The 24,972-nt window shown below is 42.3% G+C and overlaps 1 protein-coding gene across 1 annotated transcript in view; it reads right to left on the bottom strand.

Moving 5' to 3' along the window:
• LOC142243938 (uncharacterized) overlaps positions 1–24,972 on the bottom strand; it is an 84,311-nt gene that overhangs the window by 12,180 nt on the left and 47,159 nt on the right. Inside the window, exons 15-25 of the mRNA XM_075316130.1 lie at positions 21,105–21,221; positions 19,607–19,705; positions 16,006–16,206; positions 15,497–15,595; positions 11,518–11,724; positions 5,137–5,238; positions 3,229–3,327; positions 2,499–2,645; positions 2,315–2,422; positions 736–933; positions 327–533 (exon numbers count right to left, since the gene is read on the bottom strand). Of these exons, the coding sequence (XP_075172245.1) occupies positions 327–533; positions 736–933; positions 2,315–2,422; positions 2,499–2,645; positions 3,229–3,327; positions 5,137–5,238; positions 11,518–11,724; positions 15,497–15,595; positions 16,006–16,206; positions 19,607–19,705; positions 21,105–21,221 (1,584 nt within the window). The remainder of the gene's footprint in view (positions 1–326; positions 534–735; positions 934–2,314; positions 2,423–2,498; positions 2,646–3,228; positions 3,328–5,136; positions 5,239–11,517; positions 11,725–15,496; positions 15,596–16,005; positions 16,207–19,606; positions 19,706–21,104; positions 21,222–24,972) is intronic.

Below are 24,972 nucleotides of genomic sequence, written 5' to 3'. Positions count from 1 at the left end.
AGCTGGCCGTGGCGGTGAGTGACAGCATGTCCCTGCAGGAGGGGAGAGGCAGGGACATAGCGTTACAACCGGAAAGTCTAGGAATGTTAGAAGTTTTAGGGGGTTCATGAATCCCTCAGAGCTAATCCAAAAACGTTCTCTCTCATTTAGCCGACCAATATCCTACTTTGTGCTGATGATGGGCAAGAACCCCAGAACTGCTGATGACAAATGGGTTTCTGGGTTTGGCTTTTATCCCTAGCCTACAAGGCTCAAAATCGGGTCAGTCAAGAGGACCCCTTCTCTTTATGGTCCCTGTCCATACGTCACATCGGGGTGAGATTTACCTTCCTGTCTTCTGTTAGTTTGAGGGTGTTATGGCTTCTCTTCAGTAAGAAGCTCACCACATCTTGGTGGTTGTCACCGGCGGAATACTGGATCGCTGTCTTCCCGTCGTTACACTCTAATATGGGATTGGCACCACATTCAACAAGAAATCGAACAGTTTCCAAAAATCCAGATTTGGCTGCGAAGTGCAGAGGAGACCATCCGTTCTGCAAGAAAACAGACACAAATTTACAGAGTAAAGGATCATTCTGCAATTTTATTGTTAGGTCTATCTGGCCTTTGACAGAAAAGATATATATATGTTTTAATCTCACAATACTATGATTGGATGGTTTGTATATTGTTCATTCTTTGACCCCACCCCCGAGGAACTGATGGAGTCTAAATCCCTTCATTAAAGAACATTACCTTGTCTGTTACATTAATCTCTGCTCCTTGTCCAATAAGGGCTCTCATCATCTCATTGTGACCATTGGTCGCTGCTAAGTGGAGACACGTCCTTCCTCGCTTGTCTTTTACGTGAAGCTGAGAGGTAGATTTACTGAGAAGGAGGCCAACGACGGCTGTGTGACCATTCTGAGCTGCCAGATGTATTGGAGTCGAACCCTATGGAGAAAAAAATTAATTGAATTGTATCAGAGAGATTCTTCAAGACCAGAAGCAGAAGAGACATTATTATTGAGACAATCTATCCCTAAAACCTCATAGTTCAGCAGTTCTGAGGGCACACTGATTCAAGAATACAATGTTTATTACTATATTCTATAGTTAATGCTACTATTTTATGTGGGAGAAATCTTATGTTGCCACTGTTTCAGGGGTGGAACGATTGCAGTCACTGTGATCGCAACCGCGTCCGGGCCCGGGGGTGCAGAGGTCCTGCCGGCCCCAGCCCCTGTTTTAGCTGGAGGTGCATTCGAGGCTTCACATCCACCTGAAAAGCATTGTGGTGCAGAGACCTGTCGGGTTCCTGTACTGCGATACACCCCCCCCTGGCCAAACAGAAGCCAGCAGCTTTCACCTGTATCCCAGTGACTGAGGGTGGCGTATGGCAATGACGTCATGTGTTGCAATAGCATCAACGCCGATGAAAGCTGCTGCCACTGTGCGCTGGCTACACAGGAGGGCGCTGTGCTATGTGGGAGCTAGAGATGGTGGGTACAATGTTGTTGTTTTTTGCATTAGACAGAACAGAGACATATTTACCAGGATGGGGACATATATACCAGGAAAAATACAGTATATCCCAGGAGGAGGACAGCATATACCACGAGGGTCCCAGCAGGGGGACAGTAGATACCAGGATGGGAGAGTATATACCAGTAGGGGCCCAGGATGGGGACATATATACAAGGATGGTGACATATATATCAGGATGGGGATATATATACCAGGATAAGGAACATTTTTACCAGGATGGGGAACATTTTTATCAGGATGGGGAACATTTTTACCAGGATGGGGAACATTTTTACCAGGATGGGGTTACATATACACCAGGATGTGGGCTAGAATGGGGAACATATATACTAGGATGAAGGACATACTTACCACAATGGGGGCATATATCCCAGGATGGGGGACAAATTTACCAGGAAGGAGCCCTGGATGGGGGACATTACTACATAATGGAGGAAAGGGAAACTCAAATGTCTTTATAGGATTTAGACTGCTAAATGCATACATACATATACATACATGTGACCAACATAAGGGGGGGCCCAGGCCCAAATTTTGCACCAGAGCCCATTAAACTCTAGCTACGCCACTGCACTGTTTTTTGGCACACCATCTGCCTCATATGGCCTTATCTGCTTTACTGACAGCTGCCTGGCATTGAGTGCTCCAGTTTAGATTATCTTCTGTATTTTATTACCAGAGCTGAACCTCCGGCTTGGCATTCACATTTGCGTAATTAGAAACAAATTATTAGTTTCCTAATTGTTAATATGCCGAGACATTATACTAGCAAAATTAAAATAGTCACCTGGTGCCTGGTAGCCGCATCTGCCTGGACCCCTGGGTGGTTTAGTAAAAGGCGGACCAGGCTTTCATGACCGGATTGAGAAGCCAGATGTAAGGGTGTGTAACCAGACTACGGAAGAACCACCTTATTAGATATATGTACACCCCAAAACCCTATCATCCCAGGGTTTCATCGTTCTGCATACCTCGCCGCCATGTTCTTTCACAAGTACCAAGTCAGCTGTGGATTTGGGGACCTCGCTGTGGATCGTGGCCGGGACCTTTGTTAAAATCTCTCGGACAAAATCTGCTTGTCCAAAATGTGCAGCGACATGAAGTGCGGTGAATCCGGTCTGGAGAGAAAGTTTAGAAGTGACGATGACAACAATTATTTCTCCAACAATTCTTAATCTCCAATAAGCTTTTTAATGCTTATTAATCCATATGCCCAGACAACCCCTTTAATTAGCTTATTGGAGATTAAGAACCTTCATAATTTACTTGCTGTTAAAATTCTGCTCCGTTACTGATCTGTCACTGGCGTTGATGTGACCTCCAGCTCCTTACTTCCTGCCACAGTCCATTCAAAGCACAGACTGCAGATTTCCAGTCTGTGCTTTGAAAAGCTCAACCAGCAGTTCTACAGTGAGCGCTGAACAGTGATGTCATGGGGGGGGTGGGCTGTGATTCTCAGCATGGTTAGAGTGAATGGTGATGGGCACAGAACAAGTATTTGTGGCTTTAGCCAATTTGGACTTTTTACTCGCTACTCGTCACTAATATACAGTATATATATATATAAAAAATGTAAAATACTGCCCCAGTGTCCTCTGCTGGTAACTGCAGAAAAATGTGCGGAATATCTTCCATTATAGGCTACCTTCAGTGTTCTGTCCATATTTATACACATTTCTCTACGATAAAGGCAGATCGTACCTTGGTGCTTGCAATATGAAATGAGACGTTGCCCTTTAACACGTCCAGGACATTGATGTGACCCTTCTTAGCTGCCAAGTGAATGGTGGTCATACCTTCCTGCAACGCACAATGACACAGTTCTAAAAAAGACATTTATTGCCACATTGGAAATTTATTATTGCTTCAGAATGCCGAAAAATGTTCATGCACAATATTTGGGGCAATTTTGCACCAATATGACTCTTTTTTTTATCCCAGATAGTAGTAGTACTTGTTTGCAACGCAGGGGCTCTACATGGATTCACGAACAACCCATCCCTATATTCTACCGCTGTCCTCCACATCTTCACTCCACAACACAGAAAGTGTCACCGTTTTCTACAATGTCCCACTCACATCAGCTATTGACCCGGCCACCCCTCTCATGCATGGCAGAGTGCAATGAATCAATAGACAACCCTGGCACCAACCTCATTAAAAAGCTTCTGCGAGTGTCCAGGGTTGTGGAGCAGCACTGGAGCGATCTATCTATAATTATGAATGGCATCATGCTTTCCCCTTTTCCCATAAATCCGCTGCTTCAGACCCTCGACGCTGCCTTGTCCTTCAAACCGCACATCCAAACTCTCACCACCTCTTGCCGCCCCCAACTCGAAATTATTTCCAGAATCCATCCTTTCCTCAGCTTTGAAGCTACTAAAATGCTATTGCTGTCCTCATCATCTCACGCCTTGACTACTGCAACATCCTCCTCTGTGGCCTCCCTGCTAACACTGCCACACCTCTCCAGTCCTTCCATAATTCTCCTGCCCAACTAATCCTCCTCTCTCCTCGCTACTCTTCAGCTTCTCCCCTCTGCAAATCCCTTCATTGGCTTCTAATTCCCCAACAAATCCAGTTCAAACCACTAACACTGACTTTCAAAGCTGTCAATAATCTGTCCGCTCTGTATATCTCCGAACTAATCTCTCAATATCTTCCAACATGTAATCTCCGGTCCTCCCAAGACCTTCTTCTCCACATTTATACATTCCCCACCCAATCACCTACAAGGCATGTCCTGAGTGTCCCCCATCCTCTGTAATTCTGTGCCCCAACACGTTCAGTTATCCACCACATTCAAAACTGTCAGATGGAACGTGAAAACCCATCTCTTCAGAACAGCTACAGCCTGCAATGACCCCGCTGCCTCCTCACCACCACTGGAGCTGCCACTCCACCACCACTGGAGCTACCACCTCACCATCACCGAAGCTGCCATCTCACCACCACCGGAGCTGTCACCTCACCACCACTGGAGCTGCCACTTCACCACCACTGGAGCTACCACCTCATCACCATCGGAGCTGTCACCTCACTACCACCAAAGCTGCCACCTCACTACCACCGGGGCTGCTACCTGACCACCACCTTAGCTGTCACCTGACCAACACCGGAGCAGTCACCTCATCACCAGTGGAGCTGCCACCTTACCATCACCCGAGCTGCCACCTCACCACCACCGGAGCCTTCACCTCACCACCACCGGAGCCGTCACCTCACCACTACTGAAGCTGCCTCCTCACCACTGAAGCTGTCACCTCATCGCCATTGGAACTGTCACCTCACCACCACTGGAGCTGTCACCTCACCAGAACCAGAGCTGTCCCCTCACCAGCATCAGAGCTGTCACCTACCACTACTGGAGTTGTCACCTTACCACCACTGGAGCTGTCACCTCACCTCCACTGGAGCTGTCACCTCACGAACACCGGAACTGTGACTTCACCACCACTGGAACTTCCACATCACCACTAAAGCTGTCACCTCATCATCATTGGAGCTATCACCTCACCACCACCAGAGCTGCCATCTCACCACCACCGAAGCTGTCACCTCACCACCACTGGAGATACCGCTTCATTCTCACATCCAAGGTGAACTTACCGCATCCTCATCCGACGCCGATGCTCCTGCTTCCAGCAAAACTTTCACCACTTCTGCGTGGCCCCCCGATGCCGCCAGCTGCAGTGGGGTGGAATCATTTGTCTGGACACCAAATAGAAAAAAAGACCAGGAAAAAAAATTAACGTTTTGGGATCTCGACAAATCCATTCACTTTGCTACTCCACTAATGTTTTTTGAATTCCGATAGCTCTGTTGGTTTTAATGGAAACTTTACCACCCCACGTCACCTCCATCAGTGGCCTCTATGAAGACTCTTGGCCTTCTAGACCTTGCTTGAACTTCAAGGTAAAGTCTATCCAAACTTTACCAAGTCCCAACCTTCAGTCCAGCCTTGGACCTTTGGACATATTCTTATTACCCTCTTTGCTGGATGCCGGTAATTGGCGGCAGTTCCACCTGCCGGTTATTCCACAGATTGCCATTGTTTTTTCTTTCTATTCCGCCTTTTTGTTTTTGGACTTCACAGCTAAACGCCATATGTACAATGAGTTTTTCAAGGAGGAACCGAGAGGAAACTCTTCAAGTCCTCAAAAGTGCGAAACTCTTCAGATACTTGGAAGTTTTCTTCACTTTCCTCTTCAAAAAACTCGGCAAACAGACTCCATGTGCACAAGCCACTGAGCGGAAACTCTGCAAAATCTGCTCCAAATCTCAAAACTCCTCAAAAACTGACTCCTATTCAGTCTCTACTGTGAAAATTCAGCAAAAGACTCCATGTGCACAAAGCCTATTGTAATTATAATATGGGGGGGGGGAATACAGTTATTTTTGGGGAAGTTTCCTAAATTTATAACACCTGTACATATTCAATGTTAACACCTGTGGTACAGAAGAGGGCACGTCCTCGCTGCCCTGAGATTACAGGGCACATACTGTATAATATCACTTTCTGGGTCACTGCCATATGGTGAATGACACTGTCCTTATTCCGCTGCTGAAAGACAATGGAGAGGACCGGACATTCTCGGGAAGTCTCATTACACAGTTTACACCAAAGATATTGTACAGACACAAACATATCCGTCATTATACGCAATTTCACAAGGCGGGGGATGGGGAGCGAGAGATACATTAAAGACTTTGCAAACAATAGTAACAAGTAATTTAAGAGTCGACGATTATTAGTATTAGAACTGAATTTGGTTCAAAACCAAGTAAATCTATTTTAACTCTTTTATGGTCAGATGAGTGCATACAGTCACTGACAAAAGTTCTGCCGCTTATCCATGTTATGTACATAAAAGCTTATAACCTTACTTTAAATTCATCCATTGGTTTTATAAATTACTGTTTTGAATGCTGAAACCCTCCCAAATTTGGTTTAGGTTATGAAAATAAAGTTGCTGCAAAGCTAAAATATTGATCATCTAATGAACACAGTAAGGTCAGATTTTGGCAAGACAAAAGTTTTGTCGCCTTGTCATATAATGCATCCAATCCTAGTTTACATCCTCACCTGTGCTCACTATAGGAATGGTTAATTAGTGGGTGTGTATAAAAAGAAGCCCAGCACTCCAGACCTTCAGTTGAACTGCAGCTTGACCTCTGAGAGCATGCCAAAAATTCACCCTGCATCCAAAGCCTTGATTATCAAGAGGCTGAAGACCAGGTCCACTGCAGAGGTGGCTGGCAACTTTAATGTGTCTCAGCGTCAAGTACAAAGAATTAAAAAAAGATTTGAAGGGACTGGAGATGTTTTTGACAAGCCCAGGTCCGGCAGACCCCGCAAGACAACTGCTCAAGAGGAACGTTTGTTGGTTAGAAAATTCAAAGCCAGCCTCTCTTTCACTGCAGCAGAGCTCCAACAGGCCTGGTCACCTCAAGTCCCTGTGTCCACTAGAACAGTTTGTAGGATTCTGTCTCGAAATGGCCTCCATGGTCGAATCAGTGCCCAGAAACCAGCACTAAACAAAAGGCAATTAAAAAACCGTGTGGCATTTGCCAAGTCCCACAGCCTGCTAAACAGATGGACGCTGGAAAAGTGGCAGAAGGTGGATTTCTCTGATGAATCTTCAGTTGAATTATACCACAGCCACCGCAAATACTGCAGGAGACCTACTGGATCCCGTATGGTTCCAGAAAACAGTTAAGTTTGGTGGTGGAAAGATCATGGTCTGGGGTTACATTCAGTATGAGGGTGTGCGAAACATTTGCAAGGTGGAAGGCAATATCAATAGTCTACAATATCAAGAAGTATTAGCTACCTCTTACATTCCCAATCATAAAAGGGATCAAATTCTGCAGCAGGATGGTCTCCATCTCATACATCCATCTCCACAACAAAGTTCCTCCTGGCAAAGAACATAAAGGTGCTCAAGCACTGGCCAGCCCAGTCACCAGACATGACCATCATTGAGCATGTTTGGGGTAGGATGAAAGCAGAAGCTTGGAAGACAAAACCAAAGCATCTAGATGAACTCTGGGAGGCATGTAAGATGCATTCTCTGCTATTCCTGATGACTTCATCAATAAATTGTATGAATCATTGTTGAACCGGATGGATTCCGTCCTTCAAGCTCATGGAAGTCACACAAAATATTAAATATAGCTCTAATAGCACCACAAGTTCATTCACCAATGTTATGCAACATACAGTTAGGTCCAGAAATATTTGGACAGTGACACAAGTTTTGTTATTTTAGCTGTTTACAAAAACATGTTCAGAAATACAATTATATATATAATATGGGCTGAAAGTGCACACTCCCAGCTGCAATATGAGAGTTTTCCCATCCAAATCGGAGAAAGGGTTTAGGAATAATAGCTCTGTAATGCATAGCCTCCTCTTTTTCAAGGGACCAAAAGTAATTGGACAAGGGACTCTAAGGGCTGCAATTAACTCTGAAGGTGTCTCCCTCGTTAACCTGTAATCAATGAAGTAGTTAAAAGGTCTGGGGTTGATTACAGGTGTGTGGTTTTGCATTTGGAAGCTGTTGCTGTGACCAGACAACATGCGGTCTAAGGAACTCTCAATTGAGGTGAAGCAGAACATCCTGAGGCTGAAAAAAAAGAAAAAATCCATCAAAGAGATAGCAGACATGCTTGGAGTAGCAAAATCAACAGTCGGGTACATTCTGAGAAAAAAGGAATTGACTGGTGAGCTTGGGAACTCAAAAAGGCTTGGGCGTCCACGGATGACAACAGTGGTGGATGATCGCCGCATACTTTCTTTGGTGAAGAAGAACCCATTCACAACATCAACTGAAGTCCAGAACACTCTCAGTGAAGTAGGTGTATCTGTCTCTAAGTCAACAGTAAAGAGAAGACTCCATGAAAGTAAATACAAAGGGTTCACATCTAGATGCAAACCATTCATCAATTCCAAAAATAGACAGGCCAGAGTTAAATTTGCTGAAAAACACCTCATGAAGCCAGCTCAGTTCTGGAAAAGTATTCTATGGACAGATGAGACAAAGATCAACCTGTACCAGAATGATGGGAAGAAAAAAGTTTGGAGAAGAAAGGGAACGGCACATGATCCAAGGCACACCACATCCTCTGTAAAACATGGTGGAGGCAACGTGATGGCATGGGCATGCATGGCTTTCAATGGCACTGGGTCACTTGTGTTTATTGATGACATAACAGCAGACAAGAGTAGCCGGATGAATTCTGAAGTGTACCGGGATATACTTTCAGCCCAGATTCAGCCAAATGCCGCAAAGTTGATCGGACGGCGCTTCATAGTACAGATGGACAATGACCCCAAGCATACAGCCAAAGCTACCCAGGAGTTCATGAGTGCAAAAAAGTGGAACATTCTGCAATGGCCAAGTCAATCACCAGATCTTAACCCAATTGAGCATGCATTTCACTTGCTCAAATCCAGACTTAAGACGGAAAGACCGACAAACAAGCAAGACCTGAAGGCTGCGGCTGTAAAGGCCTGACAAAGCATTAAGAAGGAGGAAACCCAGCCTTTGGTGATGTCCATGGGTTCCAGACTTAAGGCAGTGATTGCCTCCAAAGGATTCGCAACAAAATATTGAAAATAAAAATATTTTGTTTGGATTTGGTTTATTTGTCCAATTACTTTTGACCTCCTAAAATGTGGAGTGTTTGTAAAGAAATGTGACAATTCCTACAATTTCTATCAGATATTTTTGTTCAAACCTTCAAATTAAACGTTACAATCTGCACTTGAATTCTGTTGTAGAGATTTCATTTCAAATCCAATGTGGTGGCATGCAGAGCCCAACTCGCCAAAATTGTGTCACTGTCCAAATATTTCTGGACCTAACTGTATCTTTGTATTAGAAGTTAATTATTTGTTTGAATTTCACATTACTTTCTGTGGGTGACAAAACTTTTGTCTTACCAAAATCTGACCTTTCTGTGTTAATTAAATGATCAATATTTCAGCTTTGAAGCAACTTTATTTTCATGAACCAAATTTGGGAGGGTTTCAGCTTTCAAAAGAGTAATTTATGAAACCAATGGATGAATTTAAAATCAGGTTATAAGCTTTTATTTGCATAACATGGATAAGCGACGGAATTTTTGTCAGGGACTGTAGATAAATGGTCAAAATAACAAATAATATTTACTGTCTGTGTACATATATTCTGCCATCTTGTACTGATTCTGAAATACATTCTGTATTGTACTTGTGTCGCCCAGGGTTATGGGGTACTCGGTACCGGGCGGTTTTTTAGCTGGGGAATGTCACTTTGGTGGCTGTTGACCGGTCCCATGCCCTGGGAGCTTTTTTAATGGGGAGTATTTACAGGGGAGCTTGAAGTCATTGGTGTGACGCCTCCTGCGGGTTGCGGGTAAGATGGTGGAACCGCCGTTGCTGAGCTAGGGCTGGTGGTAATCGCAACTGTGGTGATAGGCCCTCCGCAGGTAGGGCAGAGCCCCGGGGAATGTATGGTGGAGACTTTCGTCATTAATAAAGGAGGCCACACCATGGGTTGTAATTAACAGTCTCTACTCACAGTTGGGCCCTTGGACGACTGGTTCAGGTCCCAGTAGTTCCAGTGCCAGTTAATGACTCAGTTGCTCTGTCCCCAGCACCCTCAGTGTGGTTGGGTCCCCATAGCCTGGAGCTGATTTGGGGCCCAACTGTCCTTTTTGGCAGTCTCCTTTTCCATATGGCGGGCAGTGTGGACCCTGTAGGGCTGGTCCGTGTTCCGAACCCTGATACTCGCTTTACTGCTGGTGCCCCCGGATATGTGGGTCAGTGAGGTCTGTGAAGGTCCCCTCACTGTACAAGTATTTGTCAGGCCACGTGAAGCTGGCGCCTGACCTAGGGCCCTGTGCCCCGTCGGTGCTCTGGTCCCAGTGGTACTCGGGTGTACCTGCCCTGGACACCAGTCTCCTGTGCCCCCGGGTCACTGTTACACGACCCAGCTCTAGGCACCTCTACACTCTCTACTCTTTAACTGACTACTCCTGTCCCCTCCCACCAGGCTGTCTAGTCCCCAGGACTGGCTCCGCCCTCTAGGTTGCCATCTCCTATGTGTCTGACTAGCCAATTACCCTTGGTGTGGAGTGGAAACTGGGATTTTGGTGTGTACAGGTGTTACTGGCACTGGTGTTCCAGGTCCCTGGGGGTAGGCCCTGCATCCTGGGGAGGATGGAGTACCTAGTAGTGCCGTGAGTTGCTCAGGAAAGCTACATACTCCAGAGCTGCACTTCCTATTCTGCTGATGCAGTCACTGTGTACATACATTACATTACTTATCCTGTACTGATCCTGAGTTACCTCCTATATTATACTCCAGAGCTGCACTCACTATTCTGCTGTTGCAGTCACTGTGTACATACATTACATTACTTATCCTGTACTGATCCTGAGTTACATCCTGTATTACACTCCAGAGCTGCACTCACTATTCTGCTGTTGCAGTCACTGTGTACATACATTACATTACTTATCCTGTACTGATCCTGAGTTACATCCTGTATTATACTCCAGAGCTGCACTCACTATTCTGCTGGTGCAGTCACTATGTACATACATTACATTACTGATCCTGAGTTATATCCTGTATTATACTCCAGAGCTGCACTCACTATTCTGCTGGTGCAGTCACTGTGTACATACATTACATTACTGATCCTGAGTTACCTCCTGTATTATACTCCAGAGCTGCACTCACTATTCTGCCGTGCAGTCACTGTGTACATACATTACATTACTGATCCTGAGTTACCTCCTGTATTATACTGCAGAGCTGCACTCACTATTCTGCCGTGCAGTCACTGTGTACATACATTACATTACTAATCCTGAGTTACCTCCTGTATTATACTGCAGAGCTGCACTCACTATTCTGCCGTGCAGTCACTATGTACAATGTACTTATGCTGAATTATGCTCCGTAGCTCATGATCATTGCCGGGTTATGTCCTCACCTTGTTCCGTGCTGTGGTCACGCTGCTCATATTAGATTTGAGTAGCTCTTTGATCACGGCCACGCTGCCTTTGGCCGCTGCAATATGAGCACAGGTTGAGCCGTCCATGTTCGCTGACGTCACCAGTTCCGGCCGATGTTTCAGGAACAGCTTAACCACCTCAGAGTGGTCATTTTTAGCGGCGAGGTGCAGAGGGGTCTGTCCTTGCTGGGATAATTAGAAAAGACAAAGATGATCATTAATGATAATTATTTCAGGCTTCACCAGTAAACCCATTAAAATACCACTGGTTTCAAAATTTGCTGCTTTTCCTCGGAAACTGACAACAATGCGGCTCTAGACGATCTTCCTACTAAGACTATGTGGAGCAAACTTATTCAGTTTAAAGAGGTTTTCCCAAAATCTCAACTTATACCCTCATACACATTTTGGAAAATACTTTTAATGCTGAACATAAATATGGATGTAAATGGAAAAATATAGCTAATGTGAGGAGCTGGCTGCGGACTAAAGACTATTGTACCAATGGACGCAGGGTGTAGTCTACAGCTGTAAAGGATTCAGACTTTTTACGGTTACGTCAATCTTTTTGTTGAGTTTTATTAGAGATTACTTGCTCATCAGTTTAAGGTACACAATTTGAAGGGGAAGGGGTTACAAATATGTATATCCTAGTTGGCTTCCATGGGTTCTAATGTAATCAAGCCTACAGTAATACCCATTGTCCTGTATCTGGTGAGGGGTTGTACATGTATTGTTCCCCTATGCAGGGGACTTCCCCAATAAACAATCCTGCAAACTGGCTAAATGGTTAAGGGGGTGATATGAGATCCCCTCTCCTCTTCCAGGGGGTTGAACCCAAAAGAGGTAGAAAAGCGAGGAGACACATGTTTGGATATGTTGGTGCTGTGACGTGGAGGGGCGAGGAGGAGCTGTTACTGCGGCCAGGTTCTGGTGCCCATAAATGGACTATAGAAATTGGAGTTGGTTTGGATATCCGTCGTCTGAAGGAGCTTAAGGACTACGGTTGATGTAAGACCGTGAACCGAAGAAATAAAAATTGTTGCATCGATAACCTGCCTATAGGGGCGTAATAACCGCGGTCGCAGAGATCGCAGCTGCGACCAAGCCCGGGGGCGCAGGGGGCCTGCCTGCCTTAGCCCTTGATTCAGATGGATGTGTGTCGGAGGGCGCGTATCCAGCTGAAATACATCGCAGTACAGAAACCCCTTGGATCTTTATGCTGCGATGTGCCGGCCGCTGATTAAGGCCATGAATATTCATTGCTCCCCTTGCAAACAATCCTGAGCATGATGAGCAGAGAATAAGCTGACAGCTGCCAGTGTTGTAAGTGACCACACATGACACTGATTACATGCGCTGCGCCGCTTACATGCTGATCAGTTGCTGGCATGCCAGCGCCGCAGGAGGACACCAGAGGGGAGCGCAGGATAGGTGAGTACAATCATTTATTATTATTTTTTTACTGTGTGCGGCATGGTGGGGTCTATATATGATGAGGAGGCTATATACCAGGATGAGGGGGTTATATACCAGGATGAGGAGGCTATATACCAGGATTGAGGGCTATATACACCATGATGGGGCCATGGAGGGATGGAAGGATGGAGGGCTATATACCAGGATGAGGGGGCTATATACCATGATGGGGGCTATATGCCAGGATGGAAGGATATTTACCAGGATGAAGGGGCTATATACCAGGATGAGGGGCTATATAGCAGGATGGAGGGCTATATACACCATGATGGGGGCAATATGCAGGGATAAAAGGCTATATACCAGGATGAGGAGGCTATATACCAGGATGAGGGGGCTATATACCATGATGGGGGCTATATGCCAGGATGGAAGGCTATATACAAGAATGAAGGGGCTATATACCAGGATGTAGGGCTATATAGCAGGATATGAGGGGCAATAAACTTTGTGCAAACTGATCAATCTCAATATCTGGTAAATATTAAGGTCTATGACCACCCAGCGGGTTTACATCGAAAGACCCTCCCTGGGGTAGATCATTGACAGTCCAACAGACTGATTTATGACACGACCATCCAATATTGCATACAAGTTTTCTTCCGGAGAGGTGGCCAAACAGCATAATGTACGGCACAAAAAAAAATCTGATCTTCTCAACGAGGTGGTCTTTTAGAGAGTTTTGAGTTTAGTAATTAGAAAATGTGCAGGGCATTTACCAAAACTTTAAGGAGCTGAGGGATCAATGTGGTCTCCAGGAACTGTCTGGTTGGCAAACTCATTTTGGTCAGTCCCCACTTTAGTCCGGACGTTGGAGGAAATTCTCTCCACATTCCAGGCAAGGTCACAACTCGAGTGTCATTGGCGATAGAGTAGGATAATTACTGGGAGGAAAGGGAGCAGCGCAAAGGGAAGTGTTCTGATCTCCGACAGAGCGAGCCATCCAGGAAGACATCCTTAGAGCGAGCGTCGGTCCGGCCTTTCATGTCTGATGTGACACTTGTGATAGAAGTGCCGCCTCTGATGTCAGAGAGTAAATATTATGTGGTCGACATGCGTCACACGACATGAGAAACATAAATGTGTTACTAGATACGTCTGACCACACCTCGGGCTCTGCTGCCACACGAGAAGTCCTACAAGGCCCACAGCGGAATACCGGCTCCGTACTTGCTCCATGGTAAGATGACGCTACCCTTCCGTGTAAGCAGTTTGTATCTTGGACGCTTCCTTGCCACTTTCTGTACTCTATTCATGATCAATTATTCATAGGATAAAAGGTTTTATCTTAACTAAGTTTAGGTCCTCCTGAACAGCGGCATACCTAGAGTCTGATGGGTTACGGTGCAGAGTTTGAGCCTGGGCCCCCCATAAGTTTGTCAAATGTATGGACCATTGTAGCATTCTAAATTTAATAAAGATATACAAGTTGCCCCCCTCCCCTTCATTGTGCAGTAATGTCCCTCATCCTGGGCCACGTCCTGGTAAATATGTTTCCCATCCTGGTATATATCCCAATCATAACCCCATCATGGTATATGTCCCCATCCTGGTATATGACCCCCATCATGCCTAAATCCTGTTATATATGGCCCCATCCTGATATATGTCCACATCATGGCTCCATCCTGCTGAATGACTCCGATCATGGATATAGCCTGGTATATATGGCCCCATCCTGGTATATAGTCCTTCATCATTGCCTCATCCTGGTATATATGTTCCCATCATGGCCCCATCCTGGTATATATGCTCCCATCATGTCCCCATCCTGGTATATCGCCTCATTCTGCTATATGTCCTAAGCATGTCCCCATCCTGATATATAGCCCCAATTCTGATATATAGCCCCATCCTTGTATATAGCCCCCATCCTTGTATTTAGCCCTCCATCGGGGTATATAGCCCCCATCCTGTTATATAACCCCCTCATCCTGGTGTATATCCTCCTCTTCCTGGTACATAGCCCTCTCATCCTGGTATATAGCCTCCTCATCCTGGCATATAGCCCTCCATCCTGGTATATAGCCCCCTCATCTTGGTATATAGCCCTCTCATCAGGGTGTATAGCCCTCTCATCAGGGTATATAGCCCTCTCATCTTGGTATATAGCCCCTCATCTTGGTATATAGCCCCATCCTAGTATATAGCCCCGCAGCACGGGGACCCGACAGGTCTCTGTGTACTTTGCTGTATTTCAGCTGGATACGCGCTCTCGGACACACATCCATCTGAATCAGGGGCTGGGGCATGCGGGCCCCCTGCACCACAGGGCCCAGTCGCATTTGCGATCTCTGTGACCGCAGTCGTTACGTCCCTGTTCCTCAATATGTGGTTGGTGCAAGTTGGATGCAGACAAACCGGGTAACAAAAGACCAGGTGGTCAATAATGCCACCACCACCACCACCACCACCACTACACCCTCCGGTGTAATCATGTCTGTCAAATCAATGCTTAATGTGACTTCTAATGACTTACAATATCGGCTGCATAGACATCACCCTTCATTTTCAGTAGACTGTTGACCACATCCAGTTGACCATTCAAGGCAGCCAGGTGTAGAGGGGTCCGTTTCGTCTGTAGCAGCAAAAATACATTTTCAGAAATAAGTTACAGCAAAAAATGTTTAAATCTTTTTTTAAAAGGGATTGTCCAGGTTTCATTTTTTTTATTCCACTGGCTCAGTCTTGGAAAAATTCACAACCTCAACCTGATTTACTACCTACGGCTCCGGCACTTCTCCACTTCTATCTCCGTTGACATGGCGGCAGCCGGTCTTTAGGATCAGCGTTCTTTTGCTGTTTACTTCATCGTAACAAGTGATTGGTAGCAGCGGTCACCTGTTTTATAAATTATATGCACCCCTGCAGCCATGTCAGAGGTGGAGAGTCCAGATTAAAATACTAATGATACGTGGAATAAAAAAAATATCGTGGACAATCCGATCCGTGGAGAGGGTTTAATTGCCTCCTCTGTCTTGAATTTACCAATGACATGATATCAATGCTGGCCAGGTGGGTTTCCACAAGTAATTTCACTAGGTGGTTGAAGCCATTTTGGGCGCACAGGTGAAGAGGTGTCAGACCCAGCTTGGTTTTTGCGTTCACAAATGCTTTGTGCCAGAGAAGAACATCGGAGATCTGGTCATGGCCGTTCTCACAAGCCAGGTGTAAGGCTGCTTTACCATGCTGCAAATGAAAGGAGGAATAATGTATAATTATATTATGAATTACCGGATTATCGTTAAGTTTTTGTAGATTTGATCAGGTTTGCAGAATTCTCTAATCCTGCAAAGTGATTGGATGTTGGAAACTAACAAAAAATTAATGTTCCCATAAAGTCTTATAAGCTTTATTACTGCAATCAATTAATAATCTCACTTTATTAAATGTACATTTAACTGTATGCTTCCAGGCAAAATTCAATTCAGAATAGGAGACAAGAATGGCGGTATTCATCCAAAAATTGTAAGCAGTCCAGCTTCCATAGTATATGTCAATCCATTTGAGGGAATAGCCAAAAGAGACAGACAATAGAAGTAATCTGAACACATCTCAATTTGGTGAAGATAAGTAAAACAATAAATATTGGTCTTAATTCCCTAAGTATCAGAGGGTGAAAAGTGTATTTAATGGACATCAGCATCAGATCATCACAAATTGCATTGCAAACACCACAATTTTGGTGAGGATCAGTAAAATTATTATTATTATTATTATTAATAATAATATGTATTGATAGAGCACCTTTAATTCCATGGTGCTGTACATGAGAAGGGGTTACATACATATACAAGTTACAATAGACAGACTGGTACAGCGGGAAAAGGACCCTGCCCTTGCGGGCTTACATTTTATAGGATTTTGGGGAAGAGACAGTAATTGGGGTGCAGGTCGGGTGGCAGTTCTGCACGGTGGTGAAGCGGCAGCTCCACACGGTGGTGAGGCAGTAGCTGTGGTGGTGGTGAGGCAGTGGGGTCATTGTCTGATAACCCACTTAAAAAATCCCACTTGATGAAATCACACCTAAATATTGTACTTAATTCCCTAGGTATCAGAAGGTGAAAAGTGTATTTAATGGACATCAGCCCCAGCTCATCACAAATTACGTTGCAAACACCATGATAAATTTTACATTTTTTCTGTTGTTACTTTTACAATCTCTGACACCTTTTTTGACACTGTCCTGTACAATTACAACTGTACAAATCAACCAGCTATAAAATCTATTTTTGCAAGCTAAAACTATACCATTCAAAAAAGAAAGTCAATTAATTTTCTATGATAAATGTTAGACCATTGTAGTATCTATAAGAAATAGATATTAACAGCTATTGCTGCTATTAAATCTAGTTTTATAAAGATAAAAGAATCATAAAATCTGTACTTATTTCTCTGTAACAGAGGGTGAAAAGTGTATTTAATGAGCCTTCAGCACAAAATCATCAAAAATTGCATTGTACATGTCCCCATGAAGACAGTGGGTGGAATTTATGATGATTGTTTGCATTTTTACACTTTTAAGAAGTAGTCAGGAAAGTGGACGTGGTTAAGGATAAAAGAAGCATGCAATCTGTACTTATTTCTCTAGGTATCAGAGGGTGATAAAGGATTTAATGAGCCTTCAGCACAAAATCATCGAAAATTGCCTTGTAAATGTCCCCATGAAGACAGTGGGTGGAATTTATCAAGGTTGTTTGCATTTTTACACTTTTAAAAAGTAGTCAGAAAAGTGGACGTTTTTAAGGATAAAAGAAGCATGAAATCTGTACTTATTTCTCTAAGTATCAGATAATGAAAAATGTATATAATGGGCCTTCAGCCCAAAATGATCAAAAATTGCATTGTACATATAATCATGAAAACAGTGGGCATCATTTATCATAGTTGTTTGCATTTTTACACTTTTAAAAAGTAGTCAGGAAAATGGATGTGGTTAAGGATAAAAGAAGCATGAAATCTACACTTATTTCTCTAAGTATCAAAGGGTGAAACATGTATTTAATGGGCCTTCAGCACAAAATCATCAAAAATTTCATTGTACCATAAACCATAAAAACAGTGGATAGAATTTATCAAAATTGTTTGCATTTTTACACTTTTAAAAAGAATTCAGGAAAGTGGACATGTTTAAAGATAAAAGAAGCATGAAATCTGTACTTATTTCTCTAAGAATCAGAGGGTGAAACATGTGCTTAATAGGAAATTAGCACAAAATCATCAAAAATTGCATTGTACATGTAACAATGAAGACAGTAGGTGGAATTTAAACAAGGTTGCTTGCATTTTAACTTTTAAAAACAGTCAGGAAAGTGGATGCAGTTACCTAGGCAAACAGATCTGGGTAAGATGTCGGACTTGCATCTTTGTAAAAAAAAAAATATCAATTTTGATCTCAGTAAGAGGAAGCATAATAAGTGGAAAAATACTTTGGACAGAATTGTTATCCCTACCAAATTTAACAAACATTGTGTGATACTTTATACATTTGATGCAAATAAAGGCAACACAAACACAAGCAAAACTAACTCTGCCCATAGATAAATTTCCCCCATGAATGGTATATATTAGGAATTACAGAGCACACATAATATACTATGCTGTATAAACCCAAATATGAGAATATTAACTACTCTATTTTTCCTAATTCTGACATTGTCTTATACAATTACAATTGTACTAGTAAACAATCACTAAAACAATCCCTCTGTCAGCTAAGACCTACAGCATCGAAAACAAAAGAAAATTAAGTTTCTATAATATAGTTGTCAGACAGGACAGACTCTGGTATCTGAACACATAGAGTTTTGTGAGGGCAAGAAAAGCAATCTATAACATACTAAGCTCCCTAACTATCAGAGGGTGAAAAGTGCATTTAAAGTGACATCAGCACCAGATCAACATAAAACAACATTCTCCATTTCATTATAAAGAAATACAGTAAACCTTATAGCTTCAAATAAATTATGAATGACGAATGGACTGTTATTCTTGGTTAGATTGCTCACAATAAAAGGAAAAACAAAAGGTGCAAAAAGCTGGACAAATGGATGGGGATGCAGATTTACAAAGTTTTTATCTGATGGTATTTTTTGTTGTCTTACACAATTACAAATGTAGTAGTAAACAATCATCCAAAAAAATCCCTCTGCCAGCTAAGACCTACAGCATCGAAAACAAAAGGAAATTAAGTTTCTATATTATAGTTGTCAGATAGGACAGACTCTGGTATCTGAACACATAGAGTTTTGTGAGGACAAGAAAAGCAATCGATAACATACTAAGCTCCCTAAGTATCAGAGGGTGAAAAGTGCATTTAAAGTGACATCAGCACCAGATCAACATAAAACAACATTCTCCATTTCATTATAAAGAAATACAGTAAACCTTATTGGTTCAAATAAATTATGAATGACGAATAGACTGTTATTCTTGGTTAGATTGCTCACAATAAAAGGAAAAGCAAAAGGTGCAATAAGCTGGAAAAATGGATGGGGATGCAGATTTACAAAAGTTTTTATCTGATGGTATTTTTTGTTTTTGCTGGGGAACCAAGTTGGCTTATATACGTATATTGGCGCCTTATTACCTCATCAAACACGTCCACTCTTGCATGATTCTGCAGCAGTATCTTCACAATGCCGGTGTGACCCCTCTCTGCGGCCACAAGCAATGGTGACCATCCGTTCTACAACAAAACAGGAGTAAATTTAACCTCCAATGTTCCCAATTATTCACATCCTCACTCGCTGGTGAAGTCATTAGGAAATCGATGTTTATTATTTCTAACATGTTCCTCAAGAAAAATAATCATGTGTAACCTTGGGAAACAACTTTCTTCCTTTCTAGCTTAGTACATAAGAGAGTTACTGGCCAAGATTTCTTCTTATTATTGACTTTATCTCAAATCACAAAGTAGCAGCATTAAAAAAATAAAAATTATTCACCTTTACACAACAGTAGTAAGAAGCTGATTTTAGCAATGGCACCCAGTGCATGGCCCACCAGCATACTGCAATCAGAACACAGCACCCCAAAAACACCAATCAGAACATAGAGCACGTCTGTATTTACCTATCAGTGATGGGTGGACTCGCAGATAACCGGGACCGGCAGGTCCCGATTATCTGGTTTTTAAAATCTGGTTCCGTTCCCGATTCCGGTCCCCATATAAGTCTATGGGGACCAGAATCCGGCGATTAAAAATGGTGGTAGAAGGGATAGAGGAATAGAAGCGCTTTACTTACCGAGCATCAGTCATGGTGGTACACTGCGTCCATGCCGATCATTCACTTCCAAGGCCGATAATTAACCCTCATTGAATATTCAGTGCTCTCCCCGCCCACCGGCACCTGTGACTGGTTGCAGTCAGATGCGCCCCCAAACTGGTGTCGGCGTGTCAGCTGACTGCTTCCAATCCCAGGCGATGTGTGTATCTATATCGTACAGCAAAAATAAATAAATTAAAACATTGATGTAGAGTTCCTTTATATTATGATATCCAGCACAGATAAAGCATACAGCTACAGGCTGCAGCCCCCAGCCGTGCGCTTATCTTGACTGTGTATAAGAGGAACCGCATGCATTTTTTAAAAAAAAAAACATTTTAATTGATACCCAGCCGAGATAAAGCCTGACAGCTGGGGGCTGGTATTCTCAGACTGGGGAGGCCTATGATTATTAGGCCACCCCCAGCCTAAAAATAGAAGCCTGCAGCTGCCCAGGATTGTCATATCTATTAGATGTAACAAGCCCTGCGCTTTACCTGGTTCTTCTCGAATGCTCTGGTGCGGTGGTAATCGAGGTAATAGTAGGGGTTAATAACAGCCCACAGCTGCCATTAAGTACTAGATTAGTAATAGGAGACATCTATGAGACAACCCCCATCACTAATCTGTAAGTAAAAGGAAATAAACACAAACACTAAAAAAAACTTTATTTGAAATAATATACAAAAAAAACACCCTCTTTCACCCCTTTAAGTCTCAGACCACTTACAAGATTTAAGTGTGTTTACAGAGGATTAATTAAGAGTTATGGCACTTAAAATGTACACTTTTCTATATAAAAAATAAAGTAGGTATCACCTTTTCCTGTCTGTTCATCGTCTGCTGCATCTGGTTGGAGCCAATATGTTTAATTATCTCTAGTAAAATGTCTTTATTCCCCGTCCTGGCGCAATAATGCAGAGGAGTCTCCCCAGTCTGCAGAGAGGAAAGGAAAGAAATTACCACCATAAATAAAATCCACCAACACATTTCATCACATCTCTTGTAAAATCAGATTATACGACATGACGTTTGTACATAGGGGCAGTATTATAGCAGTTGCATTCTTGTACATAGGGGACAGTATTATAGTAGTTATATTCTTGTACATAGGGGCAGTATTATAGTAATTATATTCTTGTACATAGGAGCAGTATTATAGTAGTTATATTCTTGTACATAGGAGCTGTATTATAGTAGTTATAGTCTTGTACATAGGGGCAGTATTATAGTAGTTATAGCCTTGTACATAGGAGCAGTATTATAGTAGTTATATTCTTGTACATAGGGGACAGTATTATAGTAGTTATATTCTTGTACATAGGGGCAGTATTATAGTAATTATATTCTTGTACATAGGAGCAGTATTATAGTAGTTATATTCTTGTACATAGGAGCTGTATTATAGTAGTTATAGTCTTGTACATAGGGGCAGTATTATAGTAGTTATAGCCTTGTACATAGGAGCAGTATTATAGTAGTTATATTCTTGTACATAGGGGCAGTATTATAGTAGTTATATTCCTGTACATAGGAGCAGTATTATAGTAGTTATATTCTTGTACATAGGGAGCAGTATTATAGTACTTATATTCTTGTACATAGGGGCAGTATTATAGTAGTTATATTCTTGTACATAGGGAACAGTATTATAGTACTTATATTATTGTACATAGTGGGCAGTATTATAGTAGTTATATTCTTGTACATAGGGGCAGTATTATAGTAGTTATATTCTTGTATATAGGAGCAGTATTATAGTAGTTATATTCTTGTACATAGGAGGCAGTATTATAGTAGTTATATTCTTGTACATAGTGGGCAGTATTATAGTAGTTATATTCTTCTACATAGGGACAGTATTATAGTAGTTATATTCTTGTACATAGGGGCAGTATTATAGTACTTATATTATTGTACATAGTGGGCAGTATTATAGTAGTTATATTCTTGTACATAGGGGCAGTATTATAGTAGTTATATTCTTGTATATAGGAGCAGTATTATAGTAGTTATATTCTTGTACATAGGAGGCAGTATTATAGTAGTTATATTCTTGTACATAGGAGCAGTATTATAGTAGTTATATTCTTGTACATAGGAGCAGTATTATAGTAGTTATATTCTTGTACATAGGGGCAGTATTATAGTAGTTATATTTTTATATATAGGGGCAGTATTATAGTAGTTATATTCTTGTACATAGGGGCAGTATTATAGTAGTTATATTCTTGTACATAGGAGGCACTATTATAGTAGTTATATTCTTGCACATAGTGGGCAGTATTATAGTAGTTATATTCTTGTACATAGGGACAGTATTATAGTAGTTATATTCTTGTACATAGGGGCAGTATTATAGTAGTTATATTCTTGTACATAGGAGGCAGTATTATAGTAGTTATATTCTTGTACATAGTGGGCAGTATTATAGTAGTTATATTCTTGTACATAGGAGCAGTATTATAGTAGTTATATTCTTGTACATAGGGGCAGTATTATAGTAGTTATATTCTTGTATATAGGGGCAGTATTATAGTAGTTATATTCTTGTATATAGGGGCAGTATTATAGTAGATATAGTCTTGTACATAGGAGGCAGTATTATAGTAGTTATATTCTTGTACATAGGGGCAGTATTATAGTAGTTATATTCTTGTATATAGGGGCAGTATTATAGTAGCTATCCTAAACTCTGCGGCCCGCTTAATCCACCTCTCCCCTCGCTACTCCCCAGCCTTGCCACTCTGCCAATCCCTTCACTGGCTTCCCATCGCCCAACGACTCCAGTTCAAAACACTAACCATGACATACAAAGCCATGCACAACCTGTCTCCTCCCTACATCTGTGACCTAGTCTCCCGGTACCTACCTGCACGCAACCTCAGATCCTCACAAGATCTCCTTCTCTGCTCCTCTCTTATCTCTTCTTCCCACAATCGCGTACAAGATTTCTCCCGTGCATCCCCCATACTCTGGAACGCTCTACCTCAGCACATCAGACTCTCCCCTACCGTGGAAAGCTTCAAGAGGAACCTCAAGACCCACCTCTTCCAACAAGCCTACAACCTACAATAGCCCTCAGTCCAGTAGACCACTGCTCAACCAGCTCTGTCCTCACCTATTGTACCATCACCCATTCCCTGTAGACTGTGAGCCCTCGCGGGCAGGGTCCTCTCCTCCTATACCAGTGTGTTTTGTACTGTTAATGATTGTTGTACGTATACCCTCTTTCACTTGTAAAACGCCATGGAATAAATGGCGCTATAATAATAAATAATAATTATAGTAGTTATATTCTTGTACATAGGGGCAGTATTATAGTAGTTATATTCTTGTACATAGGGGCAGTATTATAGTAGTTATATTCTTGTACATAGGAGCAGTATTATAGTAGTTATATTCTTGTACATAGGGGCAGTATTATAGTAGTTATATTCTTGTACATAGGGGTAGTATTATAGTAGTTATATTCTTGTATATAGGAGCATTATTATAGTAGTTATATTCTTGTATATAGGAGGCAGTATTATAGTAGCTATATTCTTGTACATAGGAGGCAGTATTATAGTAGTTATATTCTTGTACATAGGAGGCAGTATTATAGTGGTTATATTCTTGTACATAGGAGGCAGTATTATAGTAGTTATATTCTTGTACATAGGGGGCAGTATTATAGTAGTTATATTCTTGTATATAGGAGCATTATTATAGTAGTTATATTCTTGTATATAGGAGGCAGTATTATAGTAGCTATATTCTTGTACATAGGGGTAGTATTATAGTAGTTATATTCTTGTACATAGGAGGCAGTATTATAGTAGTTATATTCTTGTACATAGGGGGCAGTATTATAGTAGTTATATTCTTGTACATAGGGTCAGTATTATAGTAGTTATATTCTTGTACATAGGGGCAGTATTATAGTAGGTATATTTTTGTATTTTTTCTAATTTTGGCCACTTAAAGTGCTGTTTCTTATGTGGCTCTTTAGTATTGAAAACCACTTTTCTTCTTCTGTCCTTTGCGGTTTTCTTGCATTATTATCACTGTCTGGAGTGGAGGACTGCGCCGGAGCCAAGTGCCGGATATCGTTTATATAGAAGAGGTTTCGGCATAAACAGCGCGGTGTATGGAGCTGGGGCCTATGCAGTGATCCAGCCCCGGCCCGGAGAGTGGCAGCTGATCCCTATGTATAAGCATAAATCTTCTAAGGAGTCAACAATCCTTTCTGCAGTGTAAACCGTCCAAATAAATATTAGTGTAACACTTAGCATTTATTTAAATCTCGCTTTGGGATGTGAGAGCGGCAGGAACAGACACATGACAATGCCGCTCAGAGCACGGCCCGCCGGGACTGCTCAAGTTTTCTAGTTTTGCAAAAAGTATTTCATTAATTAAAAAAATGAAAAGAAAAAAAACCCATAACATATTTTCTCAAATTAATATTATCATCATCAAATATTTATAAGACCGGATGGCGCTCATATGAATAAACCCGCTTATAAAGGTCCAGTCACACTAAGCAACTTACCAGCGATCCCAACAACGATAGGGATCGCTGGTAAGTTGCTAGGAGGTTGCAACCTGACCTGGCAGGGATCGCTGGAGCGTCGCTACACAAGTTGCTGGTGAGCTCACCAGCAACCAGTGACCAGCCCCCAGCGCCGCGTGGAAGATGCTGCGC

This window comes from Anomaloglossus baeobatrachus, chromosome 6 (assembly GCF_048569485.1).
Source record: "Anomaloglossus baeobatrachus isolate aAnoBae1 chromosome 6, aAnoBae1.hap1, whole genome shotgun sequence".
Classification (NCBI taxonomy): domain Eukaryota; kingdom Metazoa; phylum Chordata; class Amphibia; order Anura; family Aromobatidae; genus Anomaloglossus; species Anomaloglossus baeobatrachus.
Note: the sequence above shows the minus strand (reverse complement) of the source record. Positions and strands in the feature narration are given on the sequence as shown.